Raw genomic sequence first — 20,097 nt, forward strand, 5'->3', positions numbered from 1 at the left:
ACTGTCTCAGTCGTGCCCAAAGGTCCTTTTAAAGCAGAGTAAACAATAATAGAAAATGTATTTCTGAGTGAGCTATTCCTTAAGTTTAATAGTGTAGACAGAGTTTGATTTGCCTCTGATCTTTCAAACACTTTCTGACTCGATGCACACATCTTAAACAGCACATTTAATTGTACCATAAACCTCTGCAAAAAATAAAATAAAATAAAATAACTTGCTCTTGTAAGCCGTTGTTGCAACCCCTCCAAGTGTTGTCTCTCAGGTACAAACAAGTCTTGTCTTCCTTCCAAGTGTTTAGGCCAAAGATGGCAGTGCATGCAGGGAAATCTCCGCTTTCCGGATCTTTGAATGAAACATTTTTTCCAGTTGCCCTCAGATAAAGAGAGCATGGTAGTCTGCACATATGTAACCTCTTGCCATTCTGGAGCAGTAATGAATTGTGTAAGTGGTTTAAATGTGATTTGTGATTCTGTTATGTGCTTGTGTGTTGCAGTTACTGGGAGCCGCATTCCTGGGTATTGGACTTTGGGCATGGGCAGAGAAGGCAAGTTGGAAACACAAATACACAGTGATCAGTGACATGCTTCAGATTCCTAATTTTACTATCTGTGTTGTTGCTTAAGCAACATGCTCATTGATGTAAACAGATGCAAAGACAACGGCACTCTTTAACACACAAGTACCCTGTTGTCATGCAGTCTGTCTGATAAAACAGCTGAATTAATAGTTAATGTCTCTTCCTGTTGGGCTTCATGTTTTATTGTACTAAAATAGAAATGAGATGCTTTTTGCCTTGGAACAAACACATTTTAAACCTATTCTAATTATTGTTTTCTAACGTTTTTGTTCTATTCCGTGCGCAATGTTCTAAGATTCTATTCTAAATAATGTATTATTTATATTTTATATATATATATCTATTTTATAATTTTTCTCGGAAGTTCATTTAGTATGTTCACTTCGATGCTCATGGTGTAGACCACCTCAAGCCATTGTGGCACGTCATGTTATTACTTTAAACATATATTATATATATATATATTGTCCTTAAGATTCTATTTAATTATTTTCTGTTCTATTTTAGTCTAATTTCTGGTTTATTCTGTACTTTCTCTAGTATATTCCAAAAGACTCAGTTCTGTTCTACCACAAACAGTATTTACTGTTCTAAATATTGAGTTTTATTCTATCCTGTTAGGTTTCACATTTTATGGCACTAGAAGAGATATGATTTTCTTTTCTCCTTTGAATCAAATGTATTCTTTCTGTTATACTAAAGTTTTGGCAAATTCTGTACTTTTTCTATTGTAAGGTTCTATTGTATATTATTCTATTGTATAAAGTCCCATTTCTATTTGTCCTATCACAGTGAGTATATTCTCTTCTAAAGATTACGTTATATTCTATCCTAAAGATATTCTGTTCCTTTTAGGTTTCACATTGTATGGCACTAATAGATAAATCAGATGCTTTTCTGCCTCTATTCTGTTTCGTTCTGTTCTATTCTTAAGACCCATTTCTAATTGTTCCATCACAAAGAGTATATTCTATTATAAATATTAAGTTATATTCTATCCTAATGATGGTCTATTCCTGTTTCTCATTTTATGGCACTAAAAGTGTCATTAGATTCTATTCTGCCTTGATTCTGTTCTATTCTATTCATATTTTATTCTATTCACTTTGAAAGGTTCTTTCCTGTTCTGTTCTAACTATTTTTTTTATTTTGTTCTGTTTTGTTCTATTGAATTCAAATCTTCTCTAAATATTCTATTCCATGTTATTCCGCACTATCCTACAACACTCGAAAGAATCTATCTATGAAGTGGTCGACTGATATGGGATTTTGAAATGCTGATGCCTATATCTAGAAAGTGTGGCTGATGCCCAATATATTGTCAATATAATTATCACACAGTTTGCCATATTTAAAATGACGTACTTGAAATTGCTGAATTTAGTTTTTTCATGAAAATTTAAAATATTTTAGAATATATTACAAAAACCTGAAGTAAAGACAAGAAATCTGTAAAAATAAGGATTTTTGTATGTTTTAGATGGTACTGTAGATATTAGCTTCTTGATTCTGTTTTGTCATCACATTTTAGTAATTTGTTCACACAAAGAAATTGATAAAAACTGTTAAAAAGAATGAATAAACATCTGTACTCTCAGAGTCCAACATCTATGGACAACACGGGCAATCAGTCTGTTATAAGTAACTTGTAATTCAAAATCTCCTCTCATCTCGTCTTCTCTTCTCTTTAGTTTTTGTTGTATGCTTGTTAGGCTTTAAATTTTATCTATGAGATTTGATGGTTGTTGCTTTTTTGCCTTGAAATAGATTAAAGCTGTTCTGTGACTCCACATTATACTTTCTTTCTTTTGATGTCTAGTTTCCCTCTAATACTCTTAAACCATGACATTTGTGAGCATATTGGTGGCATCCTTTATTTCCATGGCAGCTTAATTTCAGTTATGTTCTGGTGTCAGACCCGTAACACTCTGTCTCACAAACTGTTAGGATTTGTTTTTATTGTGACTATTTTTCAGATTTGTCGTACTTCTCAAAAGGTCAGGTTCACTGTTATGTATTCACACATGAAAGGTGAAAGTAATTTCTTCACACTAATTCAATGTGACATAATGAATCTAGAAGTCAATTGGCTGATTATTAACCTGGAAATTGCTCCAGTTCAGTCATTGATTGCTCTGATAAAGGACATATGTAGAGATTATGGCACGTTGTATTCATGTCATGCAATTAAGAAACACCTTAACACGATGTACATAATTAATAAAGTGGTTGATGTTTCATTTGCTAAATGTGAATCATGGAAATCAAGCGTTACGAATTAGACTGGCATCATTGAATTTGATCTGTGGAAATTACGTTTATTTTAAATAATCGTTCAAGAAGATTTCAAGGGCCTCTCGTCTTAACACCATCAAAACAAACCAGGGAGGAACACAAACACAAAACAGAACCTTGTTTGTATGCAGTGTTCACATGGTCAAAAGCCTGTCTTTCGTCATGGGGTCACATAGATTTCATCCTGGTGTGAAGAGCCAAACTTGGAAGGCATGACTCCCTGGGGGAGAGTTGCACAAACACCGTCAATTCGGCGGACTGACAGGTGGTGGAGGATTTTAAGGTCAGGATGTGAAATTGCAACATTCTTCTGATGTGTCTGGCCCACAGGGAGTGCTGTCAAACATTTCCTCCATCACAGATCTGGGTGGCTTCGATCCTGTCTGGCTCTTCATCGTGGTAGGGGGGGTAATGTTCATCCTCGGATTTGCTGGCTGCATCGGTGCGCTACGGGAGAACACGTTCCTGCTCAAATTTGTGAGTTCCATCCAGTACCACCTGCCTGACTGCTCTTCCTCCCAATTATCCAGTCTGTTTTCCTCTCTTCAAGGTTTATTTGTTCCCAGATATGGATGTTTAAATAAATTAGACATTGCATTAAAACACATCAAGAGAGTTTGCCCACCAATCATCATTTACTCACCCTTATGTCATTCCAAACATATATGTCTTTCTTCCATGGAACACAGAAGGTGTTGTTTACACTGCTATTTTTCATACAGTGGAAGTGAATGGTGACCAGTGGCTTTCAAGCTCTAAAAATGACAAAAAAGCACCAAAACAGTTGTCCATATCACTTAAAGGGTTAGTTCACTTAAATATGAAAATTATCTAAATATTTACTCACCTTCATGATATCCCAGGTGTGTATGACTTACTTTCTTCTGCAGAACACATTTGATGAAAAATAGAAAAATATCTTGGCTCAGTAGGTCCTTAAGATGCAAGTCTTGACACCTATTTCAATATGCATGAACAATGAGATTTGAGAGATGCAGCAAAAGATTATCAGTGAATAAGGACTTCAGTTTTGGTCTTTAACTCACTCTAAGCTGTTGAATGGCTTCAGAAGTCTTGGGGATATAGTGCATGAGTCATAAGAACAAATTCCTTAGAGTATTTAGTCTTTGTTTGGAGCTTGACAGGCTCTGGTTACCATTTACTTTCATTATATGGAAAAGAGCAGTGTCAACATTCTGCTGAACAAGAGGGTGAGTAAATAAAGACTTAAATTACATTTGTGCGTGAACTGTCCCCTTAATAGCAACTTGGCTAACAAAATAGCTTGTAGTCAGTTGAGATATTTACCTGGATGTAAAGGGTAATCACTTTCTAACTGCATTTTCTGTGTTTTCCCTTCTAGTTTTCAGTGTTTTTGGGCCTAATATTTTTCCTGGAGCTCACAGCTGGCATTTTAGCCTTTGTATTTAAAGATTGGATCAAAGACCAACTGAACTTCTTCATCAACAACAATGTTAAAGCATATCGGGATGACATAGACCTCCAGAACCTCATAGACTTTGCTCAAGAATATGTGAGTCACCATTTGTCTTCTACTCTCATTTTCTCATGTGCTATTGAACATATTATATATATACTATATATAAGCATTGTATATAGTTTTGAATGCAAAATATAAATAAAAATATAAATGTACACTTAACATGAGAAGATATGTGATAACTCATCAGTTTATGACACATTCTTTATATGGAAAACTAGTGCAATGATGTAAAATTAAAGCTGATGGTGTTGATGATCATTATAATCTCTCCTCTGATGTCATATATTATGTCAGTGGTCGTGTTGTGGTGCTCACGGGCCGAACGACTGGAACCTGAACATCTATTTCAACTGCACTGACTTTAACCCCAGCCGCGAGAGGTGTGGCGTTCCCTTCTCCTGCTGCGTTAAAGACCCTGCTGTGAGTGCCAGTGCCGATCACTTCATCTGTTTAACATGTGCTCTTTTATGGTCCTGTTCCAGCAGTTTAATTGTGTAGTTAAAACACTTATTTAGCTTGTTTTCCTCTATACTGGAGCTTTAGCATGAGCCGCTGACTGTGTGTCAGAGAAAACGGAACACAGCTTGGGGATGTAGCTCAGTTGTTAAACACGTACATTTAATGTATGAAGCCCGGGTTTAATTCCCTGCATGTTTGCTTTTGGGGCTGGTTTAAAGAGATTCTGTTTTGTTCGAAAGATTCTATTCTAAAGATTCAGTTCTTGTATATCCTCAAAAATTCTGTTCTGATCGAAATATTCTATACTAAAGATATTTATCCTAAATGTAAATATCCTAAATATATTTAATATTTAAGCTACACTATAACTTTTTGTTAAAAAATGACAAAATTATATTAATGAAATCCATCTTCCAAACCATGCATTTACTTTACCCAAATACACTTTGATAAACATATAATAATGATATTTTAGAGCTGTCAGGACAGATTTTGCGGTCATGCACTCAGCCGTGCATGTTGACGTCATATCCATACACAGAGAAAATAAGTTCCGGCTACTGTAGTGTGTATGGGAATGGCGTGAAGCTGAAAGTTTGGTGTCAAAACGAACAAGAATAACTGACCATGAATCATTCAAAACCGCAAACTTCCAGGGAACCACTTTGTAAAAACAAAGAAATCCTGAATAGAGCAGAGTATACAAGCAAAAAGGGAAAGCGACAGAATCCCTAATTAACATTGGCTTGGCTTTTCAGAGGTGGCGACAACTCCGAGATCTGAAAGGATTTAAAAGCGGCCCAGAGATGGCATTTTTTTCTGGTTTTTAACAATGACGATCTATAAATTAGTTAGTACCGTGGTCTGTTTGGCCAGAATATCCTGCAGTTATAAAAACTTTACAACGTTTGACCTTATCAGACTAGCAATCGTTATGCCAAAAGTTAACGAATGTTGCCTAACTTTTGTAACATAATGTATTTAAAAACATCAATGTTTCCAATAAGTCAAAACAACAGCATAAGATATGGCACTTACCTGCTCAAATGACATGTTTTTGGATATCCGTCTTTTCTTTTCTTTATTATATTAATTATTTGTCCATTCGCTCTGATAAGATGTCCTGTATTCATGTGTACAACGGTGCCTCTAACCACATTCATCCACGTAGAGGAACAGAGCCGAAGCACAACTTGCGTCATTATCAAAACAATGTTCTTCCGCAAGATGCATGCAGGTTTATTTTTTAACCACTAGAGGGGCAAAAGTTACATAGTGTAGCTTTAAATGCATAAAATATAACCTAAACATTCTGATCTGTTCTAAACATTCTGTTCTTATCGATCCTAGATATTCTGATCTGTTCTAAACATTCTGTTCTTATCGATCCTAGATATTCTGATCTGTTCTAAACATTCTGTTCTTATCGATCCTAGATATTCTGTTCTGTTCTAAACATTCTGTTCTTATCGATCCTTGATATTCTGTTCTGTTCTAAACATTCTGTTCTTATTGTTCCTAGATATTCTGTTCTGTTCTAAACATTCTGTTCTTATCGATCCTAGATATTCTGTTCTGTTCTAAACATTCTGTTCTTATCGATCCTAGATATTCTGTTCTGTTCTAAAGATTCTATTCCGGTATATCCTAAAAAAAAATCTGTTCTGTTCACCTTAAGCACCTTAAAGGTGCACTCAGCGATTCCTGAGAAACTGTTGATATTCGAACTCAGCTGCCAAAACAAACACACCCCTCCCTTCAGTGTGCCTTTTGAAGCTCCGCCCCCCAAAATTCATGCACGCAAGACGGTTTTACGCACACCAGCATCACAACAACAGTATATATGGGTTCTGTGAAACATAGCAACATTTATGTTACCCACCTATCGAGAAGAAAAAGAGCAACTTCTGCATCTGTCTTTATTCCTTTTACCTCTCGGAGGTCTCTTCACTGCAGAAAAGCCTCGTTGATTTATCCTAATCCTTCTTTTTTTAGTTTATATTCATCTGACCTTTTTCTCTTGGTCTGGTTATACATGTATCAACCGACTGAATGAGAAGGGTATGTTGTTTGTCTACCTTGTTCATAACGGAGAGAAAAGGGCAGAAGAGCTATTAATGCGTAAAAATAACTGATGTTTATACGTGTTTAGGGGCTTTCACACGACTCCCGTCAGTGCCGCCAAATACATTGAAGTCTATGAAGTGACGTGTCAGTGCATCCTCGGTTCCAACCGAAGGGTTTTTACACATGTACAGATGATGTCTTTGAGAGTATAAAGCTACAATAAATATTTAAAAACTGTCCAAATTTATAAAGAGATATTGAATATCTCATAATTTATTTTAATTAATTATTACCTTATCGTTTCTGAGTATCCAGATACAAAAAAAAGAACATAAAACGCTAAGACCTAAACATCAACAGGTCGAGTCCTTTTTATTTTCTGCAATCAAATCAATTGCCATATTCCAAATAAATGTTTAAATGTTTATTGTGCACACCTCCTGCTTTCTTGCGTGGCAAGCTCATAAATTCACCCCTCCATTATGCTTTCTGCAACGCTTGTCATGTGGAGGGCAAAGTGCCCTTGACGCTGTGAAATGTGATTTAAAATGAAGAAAGGACATTATCGAAACTCACAATGATTATCATTTGGTTATTATTGTTGTATTTTCTGATAAAGTTCATGCTCAGCAGTTTAAATGCTGTAGGAAAATTATACAGTAAATCTTCTAAAGTCATTAGATTTGACATGCAAATTTTAAAAAGGAGAAGGAAAGGACGTTATTGGTAGTTATTAATATTATTTGACTATTATTGTTGTCTTTTTGGATGAAAAGTCATGCTCGACAGTTCACAAACAGATGGAAAACTATAGATCTGCTTTGTTCTTATAATGTATATAAAGTCTCTTGGCAGATGAACACCTCAAAATGATTCAACTCACTCAAAGCAGATAAGATGCTCATTTGAGACCACCTACTGGTATCTCCAGAAGTGGTCACTAAACTGGTCAATTAATGAAACAAATTTGTGAAACAGAAGCAAGCCACACCAAAATACCCTTTATTTGTTAGCTAATTCTGCACAATTGTGCAGATAATTTTCTATACTTGAATCATTAGCTTCAAGTTGGTGCTTTTAGTGTATTCTTATTCTAAAATAACCCCGGACATGTTTGTGAATCATGGATCAGTGATTGTCTCAACGTTTTCGCCTCTCATGAGTTTGCCTCCCTGTGAGTTATAAACTTTAGACAACAATAACAGGCGGACCACTGATTTTTTTTATTTTTTATTAATTCAAACTGGGTTGGTTGCATGTTGATTTTGGGCTTAATACCTCTGGATGTAAATTTAATTTTCAATAATTCATCAATTAGAGTTAGCTTATACCACATGTATTATGCAGAAAATACAGAATCTAGTCATAAAAATGGCCTTCGCAATAAAACCCAGAATGTCATGGAATATGACATATTTTGACAATATCTGGAGGTGAGAAACTACTGTCAAAAACGGCAAAATAAAAGTTTGATTTAAATGGATGCATGTGTTTTTGCTTAAATATCACCCTTGTTGGGTGCATAAAATGTCCTGGAAAATTGTGCCTTGAAAGAGTGGGAACCCTGAATATAACAATTTCAAGAAGTCAATTTCAGAAGTACATACATATTAGTAAACATGCACAGTAACTTCACGGCACAACGTAGATACATCGTGATCGATAAACACACGGCTGGGTAGCCTAATGTTAGATTAATAAAAGCATGACAGCCCTACCAGACAACATACTGTATCCAAGCATTACAGCAGGTAAACGTCTTTGTCAACGGATAACAGGTAAACATCCATCCAGACTGCAGCGATGGTGTCTGAACTGTGTGATTGTGACTGAACTGAACAGGGTCCTCATATAGAACATGAGACAGCCATCACTTCATTCCTATGTTTATGGGCATGACGTAATAATGCAAGGTGGAATGACATAAGCCAAATTGAATCAATGAATTTCATGCCAAATCCGACCCGACAGCTCAAAATACAAATCATTTCTATTGGCTTACCGAAGTAAATCGTGGGTAAGGTTAAGGACATTGTTTTGAACACTGATTATTTATGAACTTAATCAATAATGGCAATTTGTTTAACCAAAAATGTTTACATAGTGCAGCTTTAAGTATGAATTATTTACTTAAGTGTGCCTTTGAAAACCATTTAGTGTTGCATAGAGAAACTTAACTGCCTGTTTCCAACGTATTTCCTAAGGTTAGGAAAACTTCACCTTAAGTATAGGTTAAGAGTTACAAGGTTTCTAAAAATGAATAAAATAGCTACCTTTATATAACCAACTGAAGAGTATAGTGTGCCTAGACAATGTTTTTGCAATAGGCAGAACCCAGTTTAGACAATTTTTGTGGTGAAAAACTGTTGAAGGAGCACAGATTTGATGGTCACGCAATATGAGTAATCGCCAACAAGCTGGAGGGCAATCTAATACGAACACACACAAACCAGAAGTGTGCCCAGTATTATCTGCTCTCTGCCTATTTATAAACTGTATGAATGGATGCATTCAAATCTTACCGCAAGTTAATTTGCGATATATCGCAAATTTGTATATATATCGCACACTTGAAGTGACTGCCACTAATGTTCTTAATTTGGGATGGCATTCAGTTCTCTGCACAGTTATACAAGTAACGTCTTGCACCTCTAATCCAACGCTTACCAGGCAGTCTTTCAAAAGTGTCTTTCTCAAAAGGGCACTGTAGTAAATACCTTAATGGTTTCCCTTACCTAAAAGAAGTATCTAAGGGATTAGATGCAACACCCTCTGGTAATGGGAAATCATGCCTTTAAGTGTTATTGTTAAGGGAAAAACTTAAGGTGTTTTATGCAACTGAGCACTGATCTGTTTCAAATATTCTGTTCTTTTCTAAAGATTCTGTTCTAAACATTCTATTCTGCTCTATCCTAAATATTCTGATCTGTTCTAAAGATTCAGCTCTAAATGTTTTGTTCTGATCTATCCCAAAGATTCTGTTTTATTTAAAGATTCTGTTCCGGTCTAAAGATTCTGTTCCATTTTAAAGATTCTGATCTGTTCTAAAGAATCTGTTCTGGTCTAGTCTAAAGATTGTGTTTTGCTCAGAAGATTCTGCTCTGTTCTGGTTTATCCTAAAGATTCTGTTCTAAACATTCTATTCTGCTCTATCCTAAATATTCTGTTCTTTTCTAAAGATTCTGTTCTAAACATTCTATTCTGCTCTATCCTAAATATTCTGTTCTTTTCTAAAGATTCTGTTCTGAACATTCTATTCTGCTCTATCCTAAATATTCTGTTCTTTTCTAAAGATTCTGTTCTAAACATTCTATTCTGCTCTATCCTCAATATTCTGTTCTTTTCTAAAGATTCTGTTCTAAACATTCTATTCTGCTCTATCCTAAATATTCTGTTCTTTTCTAAAGATTCTGTTCTGAACATTCTATTCTGCTCTATCCTAAATATTCTGATCTGTTCTAAAGATTCCACTCTAAACGTTTTGTTCTGGTCTATCCCAAAGATTCTGTTTTGTTTAAAGATTCTGTTCCGTTTTAAAGAATCTGTTCTGGTCTAGTCTATAGATTGTGTTTTGCTCTGAAGATTCTACTTTGTTCTGGTTTATCCTAAAGATTCTGTTATGTTCTTAAAAAAATACTCAATTCTGTCCTCTGCAATTCTTTACAATTCTGTTCTATTCTATTCCACTATAATCTATATTTTCTTGTACTCTTTCTAGGAGGATGTCCTGAATACACAGTGTGGCTATGATGTTCGGCTTCAAGGGGTAAGTGTTTTAATACTTGGTTAGTTTGAAGCTTTACAATTGCACATATCCGTAACACATGCTTTAATGGTAAAACAAATCATGTAATAGTGTATAAATTGTGTAGAGAAAGACTAGAAGATGGTGTTCAGACCACCCTCAGCAGGGAGCACAGAAGGGTTATGTGCTTGAGAGATTGTGAGAGCATTTGAGTTCCTCTTGTTCTGCTTCTTAATAACAGTTTAAGCCTGTAAAGGTGATAATAATATTATTATTATTAAGTTTTGTTTTAAAATTGAATGGTTGATGTTGAGAAACAAGTTTATTTTGATTACTCCCAACAGAGAAACAAACTGAAAGTTTATGGTAACTCATACAAATGCTCTGTTCAATTGTGGTGAGAAGAATATAATCTCAGAATGCTGTTTTTGCGACTCGAGTGGGACCTACACAATATTAGGCAGGTGGTTTTAATGTTGTGGCTGTGTGTGTGTGTGTGTGTGTGTGTGTGTGTGTGTGTGTGTGTGTGTGTGTGTGTGTGTGTGTGTGTGTATTTGTAGCTGTTGTAAGTTGATTCAAAATTTTTATACAAGACATAAAATACAGTAAAAAAATCAATAAATCCAGGCATGTTTTTCACAGAAAAGAAATATTTAAACATTAAAATTGTATTTATATTCACTATGTTGTATAATTTTATAGCGGCAGCAAATTCATTGTGCATTTATGGTGCATTTTCAATGTCTCGCCCAACCCTACTCCACACAAACTTTTACTCAAAGGATTTTGCTTTTCAGTACTCTGTATTCAAGTGTCTGGAATACACTGAATTTCTGTATTCAACCTCTGGAGGAAGTTTGGAAAGGGTGTGGAGTGAAACTGAAAGATAGTTAAAAGAGCTGAGATGAATCGCCTTTCACTGGCTTTCTCTGAATCCCTCCAAATTTCAACTAGTCTGGAGTTACATTTCCAAAGTCTTTTCTGTCTTCTTCCCTGGAGCGACAAAAGAGTGTATAGAGAACATGTTTGTATAGTTCACCAAAGCTGGTTTGTGCGGTTTTGTCTTTCTGCACCTTCAAATGTCACAGTCAAACCCAAATTACACCTTTTCATCACCCTTCCTCCCCAGAATGAGATAGACAGTACAGTAGTTGAAGATATTCTTAAATTTGTGTGTAATACAAACTGGGTCTTCTCTGTATATTAGCTTGTATGTGCTGAGCTGTGCTATATCAGGGTGACATTTCTTCTACTTGGAGCAGGAGTGAGTACCGCCTTCATTCCAGAGAGGAAATTTGTCCACAAATAGATTAACTCTTTCCCCGCCAAACACGGAATTTTCCGGGTATCCGTGTTTTAGGTGGTATACGGTAAGGAAGACCTGCACGCATGTTCTGAAAGAGTACGCAACTCTTTGATCAAAGAAACAGACTGCGATCGTCTCAAACGTGAAGTGGAACACCATACTAATACTAAAGCACTTGTTTGATAAAAATGCCTTTTTCTCAGCTTTTTGTCCGAAATGTTGTTTTTGACAAAACCTACCTCTGTTCAAGTGGCAATAAAAAAAGAACAAATGAAGATAAAATAAAATAATTTTTTGCCTAAAAGCAGAGGCCCAGATCTTTATTTTGATATATAGCATCTTCATATATTCATGGAAGAAAATATTCTGCGGGCCATTAAAGTTTAGCGAAAATCGTCAAAAAACCTGGCGGTGGCTGGCAACTTTTTTTTAAAAACGCTGGCGGGGAAAGAGTTCATGCGCAGGTCTGCCTAATTGTCTTTCCTGGACATGTTTGAAGATTAAAGGTCAGCTCAGTGAGATAAAACCAATATGCTGTACATCGTGCACTTGAAGATTTTGTTACTTTTTAGACTTTTTAAACAAGTGTATTCTGAAACTTCTGGAATAAGGAGGCAAAGTGCCTTAAATGTTTTTCAAGTATCAATTAATTTACAGTTCCAGTTGCTGTTTACACAGATTCTGAATTAAAGGCTTATGGATCTAAATATACCTTACACTTGGGACTTTTAAGAAACAACCAAAACTATCATATTTTTGTATGTTATATATATGTATAAAAATAAAAATAGTCACATCAAAGTATCATACATTTTTTTTTTAATAGTTCACCCAAAAAGGAATGTTAGACAAATTTTCATCAGCATACTGCTAAAAACACAAGTTCTTGTATGAACACATCTGCCACTGTGAATGAGCTTCTGTCGGGCACTCATGAATGCAATGGATCTCAAGATTTTTAGTGAAACCTATTGTACAGTATGCTTTAGAAAACCTGGAATATGATACACAAATTGCATGGATAGTCCCATGTTATTACACAAGTCTCTGCAAAACTCAATTCTGATTGGGCAATGGCGCCATCTAGTGGTCTGAAATCTGTAAGTAACAACCGTATTGCGAGTCACCGTTCCTACTTCTCGGAACATTGTGCGATCTCTACAAGTTCGCTTCATGGTCCTGATCACTCTGTCAGGTTTTATTTTGCAATAACCAGGTACATTATACCTAACTTAGCATTTTTTTATTTTTTATTATTGCTTCAAAACAGTAATGTTCACATTTTGTATCTTTTATCTGTTTCTGCTACTGTTGTTCCACTAATATTATTCTTAAGTGTCACGTTCTTTTAACTTTAATAATTAGCAAGTCCTTGTTAAACACTGCTGTAATGAGCCTTTTTCAGGGTATATGGTAAATAAATAAGCCTATATTTTGAGGGATGCAGTTATACATTTATTTTCTGCAACTTTATTTTGACCACTTAAAAACTGACTCAGATTTTTATCTAATTTCCATTCTGATGTGACCTACAGTTGTGATGTCTCAGTTGAGTTGTTTACTCTGTAATCAGTCCATCCATTTCCACCAATTTGACTCATTTTAGACTGATTTTCTGAATCTACTAGACAGTGCTGCCTTCTTTCACGTGACTTTCACACTAATCCAGCATTACGTCTTTTATTAAGGCACATTAGGCAAGAGATGCTGCTTCCTTCTGAAACTTTATCCACTGACATCGATGGTGGATTGGGAAATTGTATTATTATTTACATTTTGTTTTGTATATTTTATTGTTGTACATTTGCATTATTTCTGTATTGTTTTTAAATATATATTTATTTTTTTTATTTTTTTTGAGAAGGAGGTGGTACAAAATGGCCCTAAATGTACATTTCTTAATTCAAATGATCTTTTTAATAGGAGTTGGATCAGCAGATGTACATTTACACCAAGGGCTGTGTGGGACAGTTTGAAAAGTGGCTTCAGGACAATCTGATCATTGTAGCTGGGATTTTTGTCGGCATTGCATTATTACAGGTAATTATAATTTTCATAGAAATGCCTTAAACGAATTTTAAATCACATACGTTTACTTCAAAGATATAGTTATGTACTGTATGCACCGCTTTGCCTGATTGCCAAACTGTTCAAATGGCCTCATATGTATGTGATGTATCACTGCCACCTTCTGGTTAAACATTCAAAATTCAGCTTTATCTGAAGCGCCTGCATAGTGAATGGCTGTTGCCCATATTTTAGCTTCACAAGCAGTTCAATTGAAAATGAGAGCACTTTGAAGGCAAATATTGATTCTTTTCTGTTTAGTTTCCATTTCTCCTCTATGGTGTCTGATTTTTATTTTTTGTAATATGTTGCAGATTTTCGGGATATGTCTGGCTCAAAACTTGGTGAGTGACATCAGAGCAGTCAAAGCCAATTGGTGACTTTTTGCTGAGGCGGAGAGTTTACCATCACCCCCTTGTGAGATTATAGCCGAGAGTTAATTGCAAAAGAACACTGTTTACATGCAGTTGAGCTGGGAAGTTCCGCCCTGTTTAAATCTGTGGACGTTTGATGTGAGCTGACTTTATGAAAGGGACACTCCATCTATAATTTGTTCTTTTTGTGGTGTCTTTCCTGAAAACAAGTTCTTATGGTAGCTTCTCAGAAGCAGAGATTGAGGTGACGCGCTCAGTTCAATCTATTCATGAAATCGCAGACGTCTCTTGATGAAACTCATCATTATAACAGCCACCAGACTCTCTTTCACCTTGGGGAATAATGTAGAGCGGGTGGTGTTTTTTTTTTTTTAACCTGTGGACAACTTGCTTATGGAAAATGACACAAATCAACCACTGAGACTTTAAACAGAGGAGCCATGAACTAAACAAAGCCTTACTGTGGTGCATTTCTTTATTCGCTCGGGTGGGTTCAGCTTTTACACAGCGTTCTGTCTGTCGGCCAGTCGAGTTGATGGACAACCTGAATCTTACCTCTGATTTGCCATCTGTTGCGCAGAGGCAGCCAATCAGAATCTACTTGATAATTACATGTAATGCATTCATTTATGTGAGTTCTGCCACTACTGTTAGGGATGTTTAGAAACAGGCTGTTATTTCTCTGTATAGCTTTTGTTTTTGTTTTTTTGTCTCTGTGTCTTAAAAGGACCAGTGTCCCTGACTCGCTTTAGAATTTAGTTATTTTCACTAGTCTGCTAGAGTGTAGTAATATGCTGTAGTGACACTAAAAATTGATTATAAATATGATGCTGCTTTAACTCATAGAAAACATACATCACTATACTAACCACCTGAACTTTCTATAGACACCATGAGAAGTGTACATTTCCCTTCAGGGAACACACTTCAGATCACGCACAAACACTTAGCTTTGTGAAATAAATATGACGTGAATGCACATGAAATCGACAGACTGTGCATATGATCACATGCCTTATTGAGCCCTATTGAGATGATAGAAGAAGCCTGTGGCAGTAACAGAGCACATGGTCACCCAAATGTCCTTTCAAACAGCTTTATTTACTATTCTCTCTCTCTTTCTTTCTCTCTCTCTCTACGCCATAGGCAAGAGAGCTGCATGCTATCAGCTATAACAAATGCATGGCAATGCAGACCTCTTTGAACATGTGCACACATGTGCATATGTGTGTGGATGTGTATTCATCACACTGCCACTACCATACCATTGAGTTTTGACTTAGCTGTGTTATCTCCCTACATTCAAATGTTGTCTATATTGAGCCGTGACCTTAACACTAATAATGTACAAAAAAGATAGCCGATATACGGCCGGTGTGCTATATGTTGAACATGCTCGGGAGGTTTTCGCAGTGGAGTGTCATGCATGTCAGGCTGATCTGATTCAGGCCTGTTTAATAAGATCAGATTATTATCTGTGTTAAGTGTCAAAGTGAAAATTAAAATGTGATGTTTCTTTTCTGTGGTCTTGCTGGGAGAGGGGTTGCTGACTCCATCTCCTATGAATTTTGCAGGCAAATATTTTTATTGCATATAAAAGACAGATTACATGCTATAAATGATGTTTATCCCCCTTTGTTATTCTTTGCCCCAAATGGATGAATCTCACAAAAACATTTTTCATATTCATATTATTTTCTTATATCAATCTAAAAAATAAAAGAAAGGAGTAAATAATTATATTTTGAAGATGAATCCTATTTTTAGGATTATTTTCATGACAAGAATTACATCTCTGTCTCCCCAGTTCTCATTACTGTTGATGCAAAACAAAATCATTCTCATTACCTATCACAAAATGCAAATCATTGTGATTAGTGTAACACAAAATGACCGTCATTCTGATTACCGTAATGCTAAATAAAAATAATTCTTGTGACTGAAATGAAAAATAAGTTATTTTTACTACGGAAAGATCTCATTACCGTAATACTAATTACAAATCACTCTCATTACCTTTACGCAAAATAAATATGGTTCTTATTACCGTAATGCTACATAAAAATCACTCTCATTACTGTAACGTAAAATAAAATTAATTCTCATTAAAGTAACCAAAAGAAAACCAAACCATTGTCATTACCATAATGCAAAATAAAAATCACTTTCATTACCGTAATTCAAAATCATTCTTATGACCAAAGGCAAAATAAATGAATTAATATGACCGAAATGCTAAATATAAGTCATTCCCATTATGTAATACAAAATAATAAAAAAATTATAATATTTCATGTATCAAATATAATATTTATATGTCATGCTGGTATTTGTTGTATTATTTTGTTGATTTAAATAATTATTCAACATCATTGTATTGCACATTTTACAGTAATACAGTAGACAGTTACTGTGTAAAGTTATGAGAATCACCACTGAGAAATATCTAGATGAATTACGGGAAGAGTGCTCATGAAAATAATGTAAAAATACTATATATATATATATATATATATTTTTTTTTTCTATTGTCTTTAATTGCAAAATATATATATTTAAATTTTGGGGTGAAGATCTGAATATGTTTTTGTGAGATTCACCCAAATATGGTATTTATGTTCTTCCCCGAGTCTCTCTCTCTCTCACGCTCCCTCAGTGTCTCTCTCTCTCTCACACTCCCTCATTGTGTCTCTCTCTCTTTATTTTTCAATGGCCTTTTTCTGTCTCTAACTTTTATTTAAATGTTTTTTTAACAAAGACCCCAACATTCCCTTTGGGGAGCTCATGCATATCATGAATGTATAGATCACCTCTTAATAATGCTATGTCATATATAACTTATGCTTTAAAGTGCAATGCTCAAACTGACGTGAATAAAGTTAATGTTTGTCTGACTGTAGGCACACAACTGAAAAACATTGCAAATCTGTGTTTGTGAAGTGAAATAGACATTCCTTGTGCATGCATTGACTTCATTGTATGAAGTGCATTTAAGCATTTTTTTTGTGCTGGTTCATCATAAACAGCTTTTGATGAGGGTGTTCAAACCAGTGAGCCTTTTCCACTGGATTCTCTCTGTACCAGCTGTGATAGTTTTTTACATTACAAGGATTTGAAATGTTTGCAAATATGTAAGCACAGTTATATCAGAGGAGCTGACTTCACATTAAATGTGTGTCAACCAATCAACATTCAGAACTGTTGTACAAAACGTAAAGGTTAATACTGCGAAAATGATGAACATTGTGTGATCGGTGAATGCATCCACATTTTTTCTGAATGATTAAACAAGCTGTAGTCTTGATCTCACTTGCCACTTTTATGTGCTTTGAAATAGGATTTGCAAAAGCCTTTAAGATGATGTTTTTTGTTTGTTTACATTCCCATTCTAATTATCAAACTGTCTTAACAGAAATCTTTGGATTCTACCTCATCATGGAGAAATTAATATTGTGGGAGTCATAACTCCATTGCAGCTGTTGTGAACATTCTTTAGAAAACCTAAAACTTTAGTTTGTCACAAACCACATATAAACTACACAAAACTAGTTCTTCTCTTACAATCTCGGCAGTTTATTTAGCTATACTCTGAAAGCTGAAAAACAAAACATGGAATGAAAAATGCAAACGTGGATTTGTTATTTGAATGGTGTATGACACTTTCTAAGGTTTTAGTGTATTTTAATACGGATTGTTTGTTATAGCAGATCCGTTACTATTATGGGCAGCACTTTTTTAGAACTCTTTTGCAAACAGGCCATTACCAGTAATCAGATGTCCTGTCAAATTCAGAGCTTTAACTGGTTTATTGACTTGCCGTTCTTTTTCTAAAAACACAACATTTGCAACCCAAAATACCCTCTTGAACTGGATAATGAATTTTGCACTTGCGGACCTAAAGCGTTTTCTCTGCTCTCCATTTATATGATTCTATGATTGTACTAACATAATAACACTCATAATTAATAAGGTTTTTTCTCACTTTTTTTTTTTGAAAGTTAAGATCATGGATTAAGAATGTGTTTGGAAATATTTTAGCAATGCCACTTGTTTTCTTTAGTTTTGTTTTGACGTTGTTGTATTTTGTAACTCTTGTCCAAAGTTCCGTTTAACATCAATGAATGGATTTTCTTGTGGGAGATGGTCTGTTACACTGTAGACTATGTTACAAGATATGCTTTTTCATAATAAATAAAATTGATTTATGACTTTCTGGGTTCAATCTCATTTATCTAAGATCTTTCAAACATTTAATTGAAAATGCAGTGGCACGGATGGGTCATTCTACAGTTGTGGTGGCATTGCCAGCTGAAGTTTTCTAAAATTAAACTCATCAATCATACAGTAAACCTAATGTTTATTATTTAATTTATCTTCTTTCTCATTTTACTCAAGGTCATACAATTGTAGGATTTTAAAATGTAATTGACCGGTTGGCCTGTTCTTTTGACACTGATGCATTTCAGGATTAAATGACATGGAAGGCATTAAAAGATAAAGGTTGCATTAATCTTAATATCACTTAATTAAAAATGTTTTTATAGAAACTACCAACAATGTGACTCAAATCTTCAAAAATTGTTACACGGGAGGTGTTTACAAGGGCTATATCTCAGTAATTATAAAGTAGGCTTTTACAGTAAGGCAATAATAGTCTATATAAAGGAAGGCAGGTTCCCGATAACTCCGCCCCATGTAAAGTGATAACATTCCCCACTGTTTGGATATTAAATTAAATTTATCTTGTTTTGTGGGCAATAACGGTATGTTCAATAGATTTTTTTGTAGTCAAGACTTTAAGGTTTGTGCCTATACAGAATTGACCCATACTTAGAAATATCCACTGCAGTAAAAGGTTATTTTCCCTAATATGAAAATGTAACATTTGGACATTTATTTTACAACAAATTCTATTTTAAACAAAGGAAAATATTAGGAGTGTAACAGTTCTCGGTAAAAAAAAAAAAAAAAAGAACCGTACGGTTTGACAACCATGGTTCGGTAATCATTTGCATCACTGTTCACCTCTAGTTTAATAACGCATCTGGATCATACAGTTTGGCTGTAAATAGACATGCGCAGTTATAACCTCCGCTAATGCACTTGTATGGCTCTGTAGATGGACACACTACGCCTGTGTTTCACGTGGGTCAACTTTCTACAGAGAGAAGCTGTCCTATTAACTGTTAGTATTTTAAATTAGTTGATGACATCACAGTTCTGCATGCGATAGTTGGTAAAATGACAAGTGGAGAAAACAAGCCACAAGAGAGAAGCCCCCGTGTCATTTAAGTCTCCTGTCTGGGAACTTTTTCTTTATGCTGTCAATTAAAACAGAGATGGTCATAAAACCTTTACAAAACAGGCACTGTTTGCAGACATTGCTCGACGTGAGTGTTGTATACTGGTAATACAGTGATATTTGATTAGCTATTTACACTGACATCACCCGAGGATATATAGGCTAGCGCACGGTGCACACAGAGCCGCAGGTGAGCCCAAAACTGCACACAGACGCAAACCCTTCCATCTTTATGCAGGCACTCGGTGCTAGATCGGACCGACATGAAACAATAACTATAGTGCTTCAGGTGTTCATAGCCAAAGTTATGTTGCCCTACCCTGATGAAGATGCAGAATTTCCACATATGATTAAAATACTTGAGTTGCTTTTTGCTCGCATTCATTTTAATAGCACGTTTG

General features: G+C 35.2%; 1 protein-coding gene across 1 annotated transcript in view; it reads left to right on the plus strand.

Annotated features, from left to right (window-relative positions):
- Positions 1 to 18,582, plus strand: part of LOC127617320 (tetraspanin-17) — a 35,939-nt gene extending 17,357 nt beyond the window's left edge. The window contains exons 2-8 of the mRNA XM_052089297.1: positions 494 to 544; positions 3,203 to 3,349; positions 4,236 to 4,406; positions 4,671 to 4,796; positions 10,621 to 10,668; positions 13,877 to 13,993; positions 14,335 to 18,582. Of these exons, the coding sequence (XP_051945257.1) occupies positions 494 to 544; positions 3,203 to 3,349; positions 4,236 to 4,406; positions 4,671 to 4,796; positions 10,621 to 10,668; positions 13,877 to 13,993; positions 14,335 to 14,400 (726 nt within the window). The 3' untranslated portion in view covers positions 14,401 to 18,582. The remainder of the gene's footprint in view (positions 1 to 493; positions 545 to 3,202; positions 3,350 to 4,235; positions 4,407 to 4,670; positions 4,797 to 10,620; positions 10,669 to 13,876; positions 13,994 to 14,334) is intronic.
- The last annotated feature ends 1,515 nt before the right edge of the window (positions 18,583 to 20,097 follow it).

The sequence above is a fragment of the Xyrauchen texanus genome, chromosome 23, assembly GCF_025860055.1.
Source record: "Xyrauchen texanus isolate HMW12.3.18 chromosome 23, RBS_HiC_50CHRs, whole genome shotgun sequence".
Classification (NCBI taxonomy): Eukaryota; Metazoa; Chordata; class Actinopteri; order Cypriniformes; family Catostomidae; genus Xyrauchen; species Xyrauchen texanus.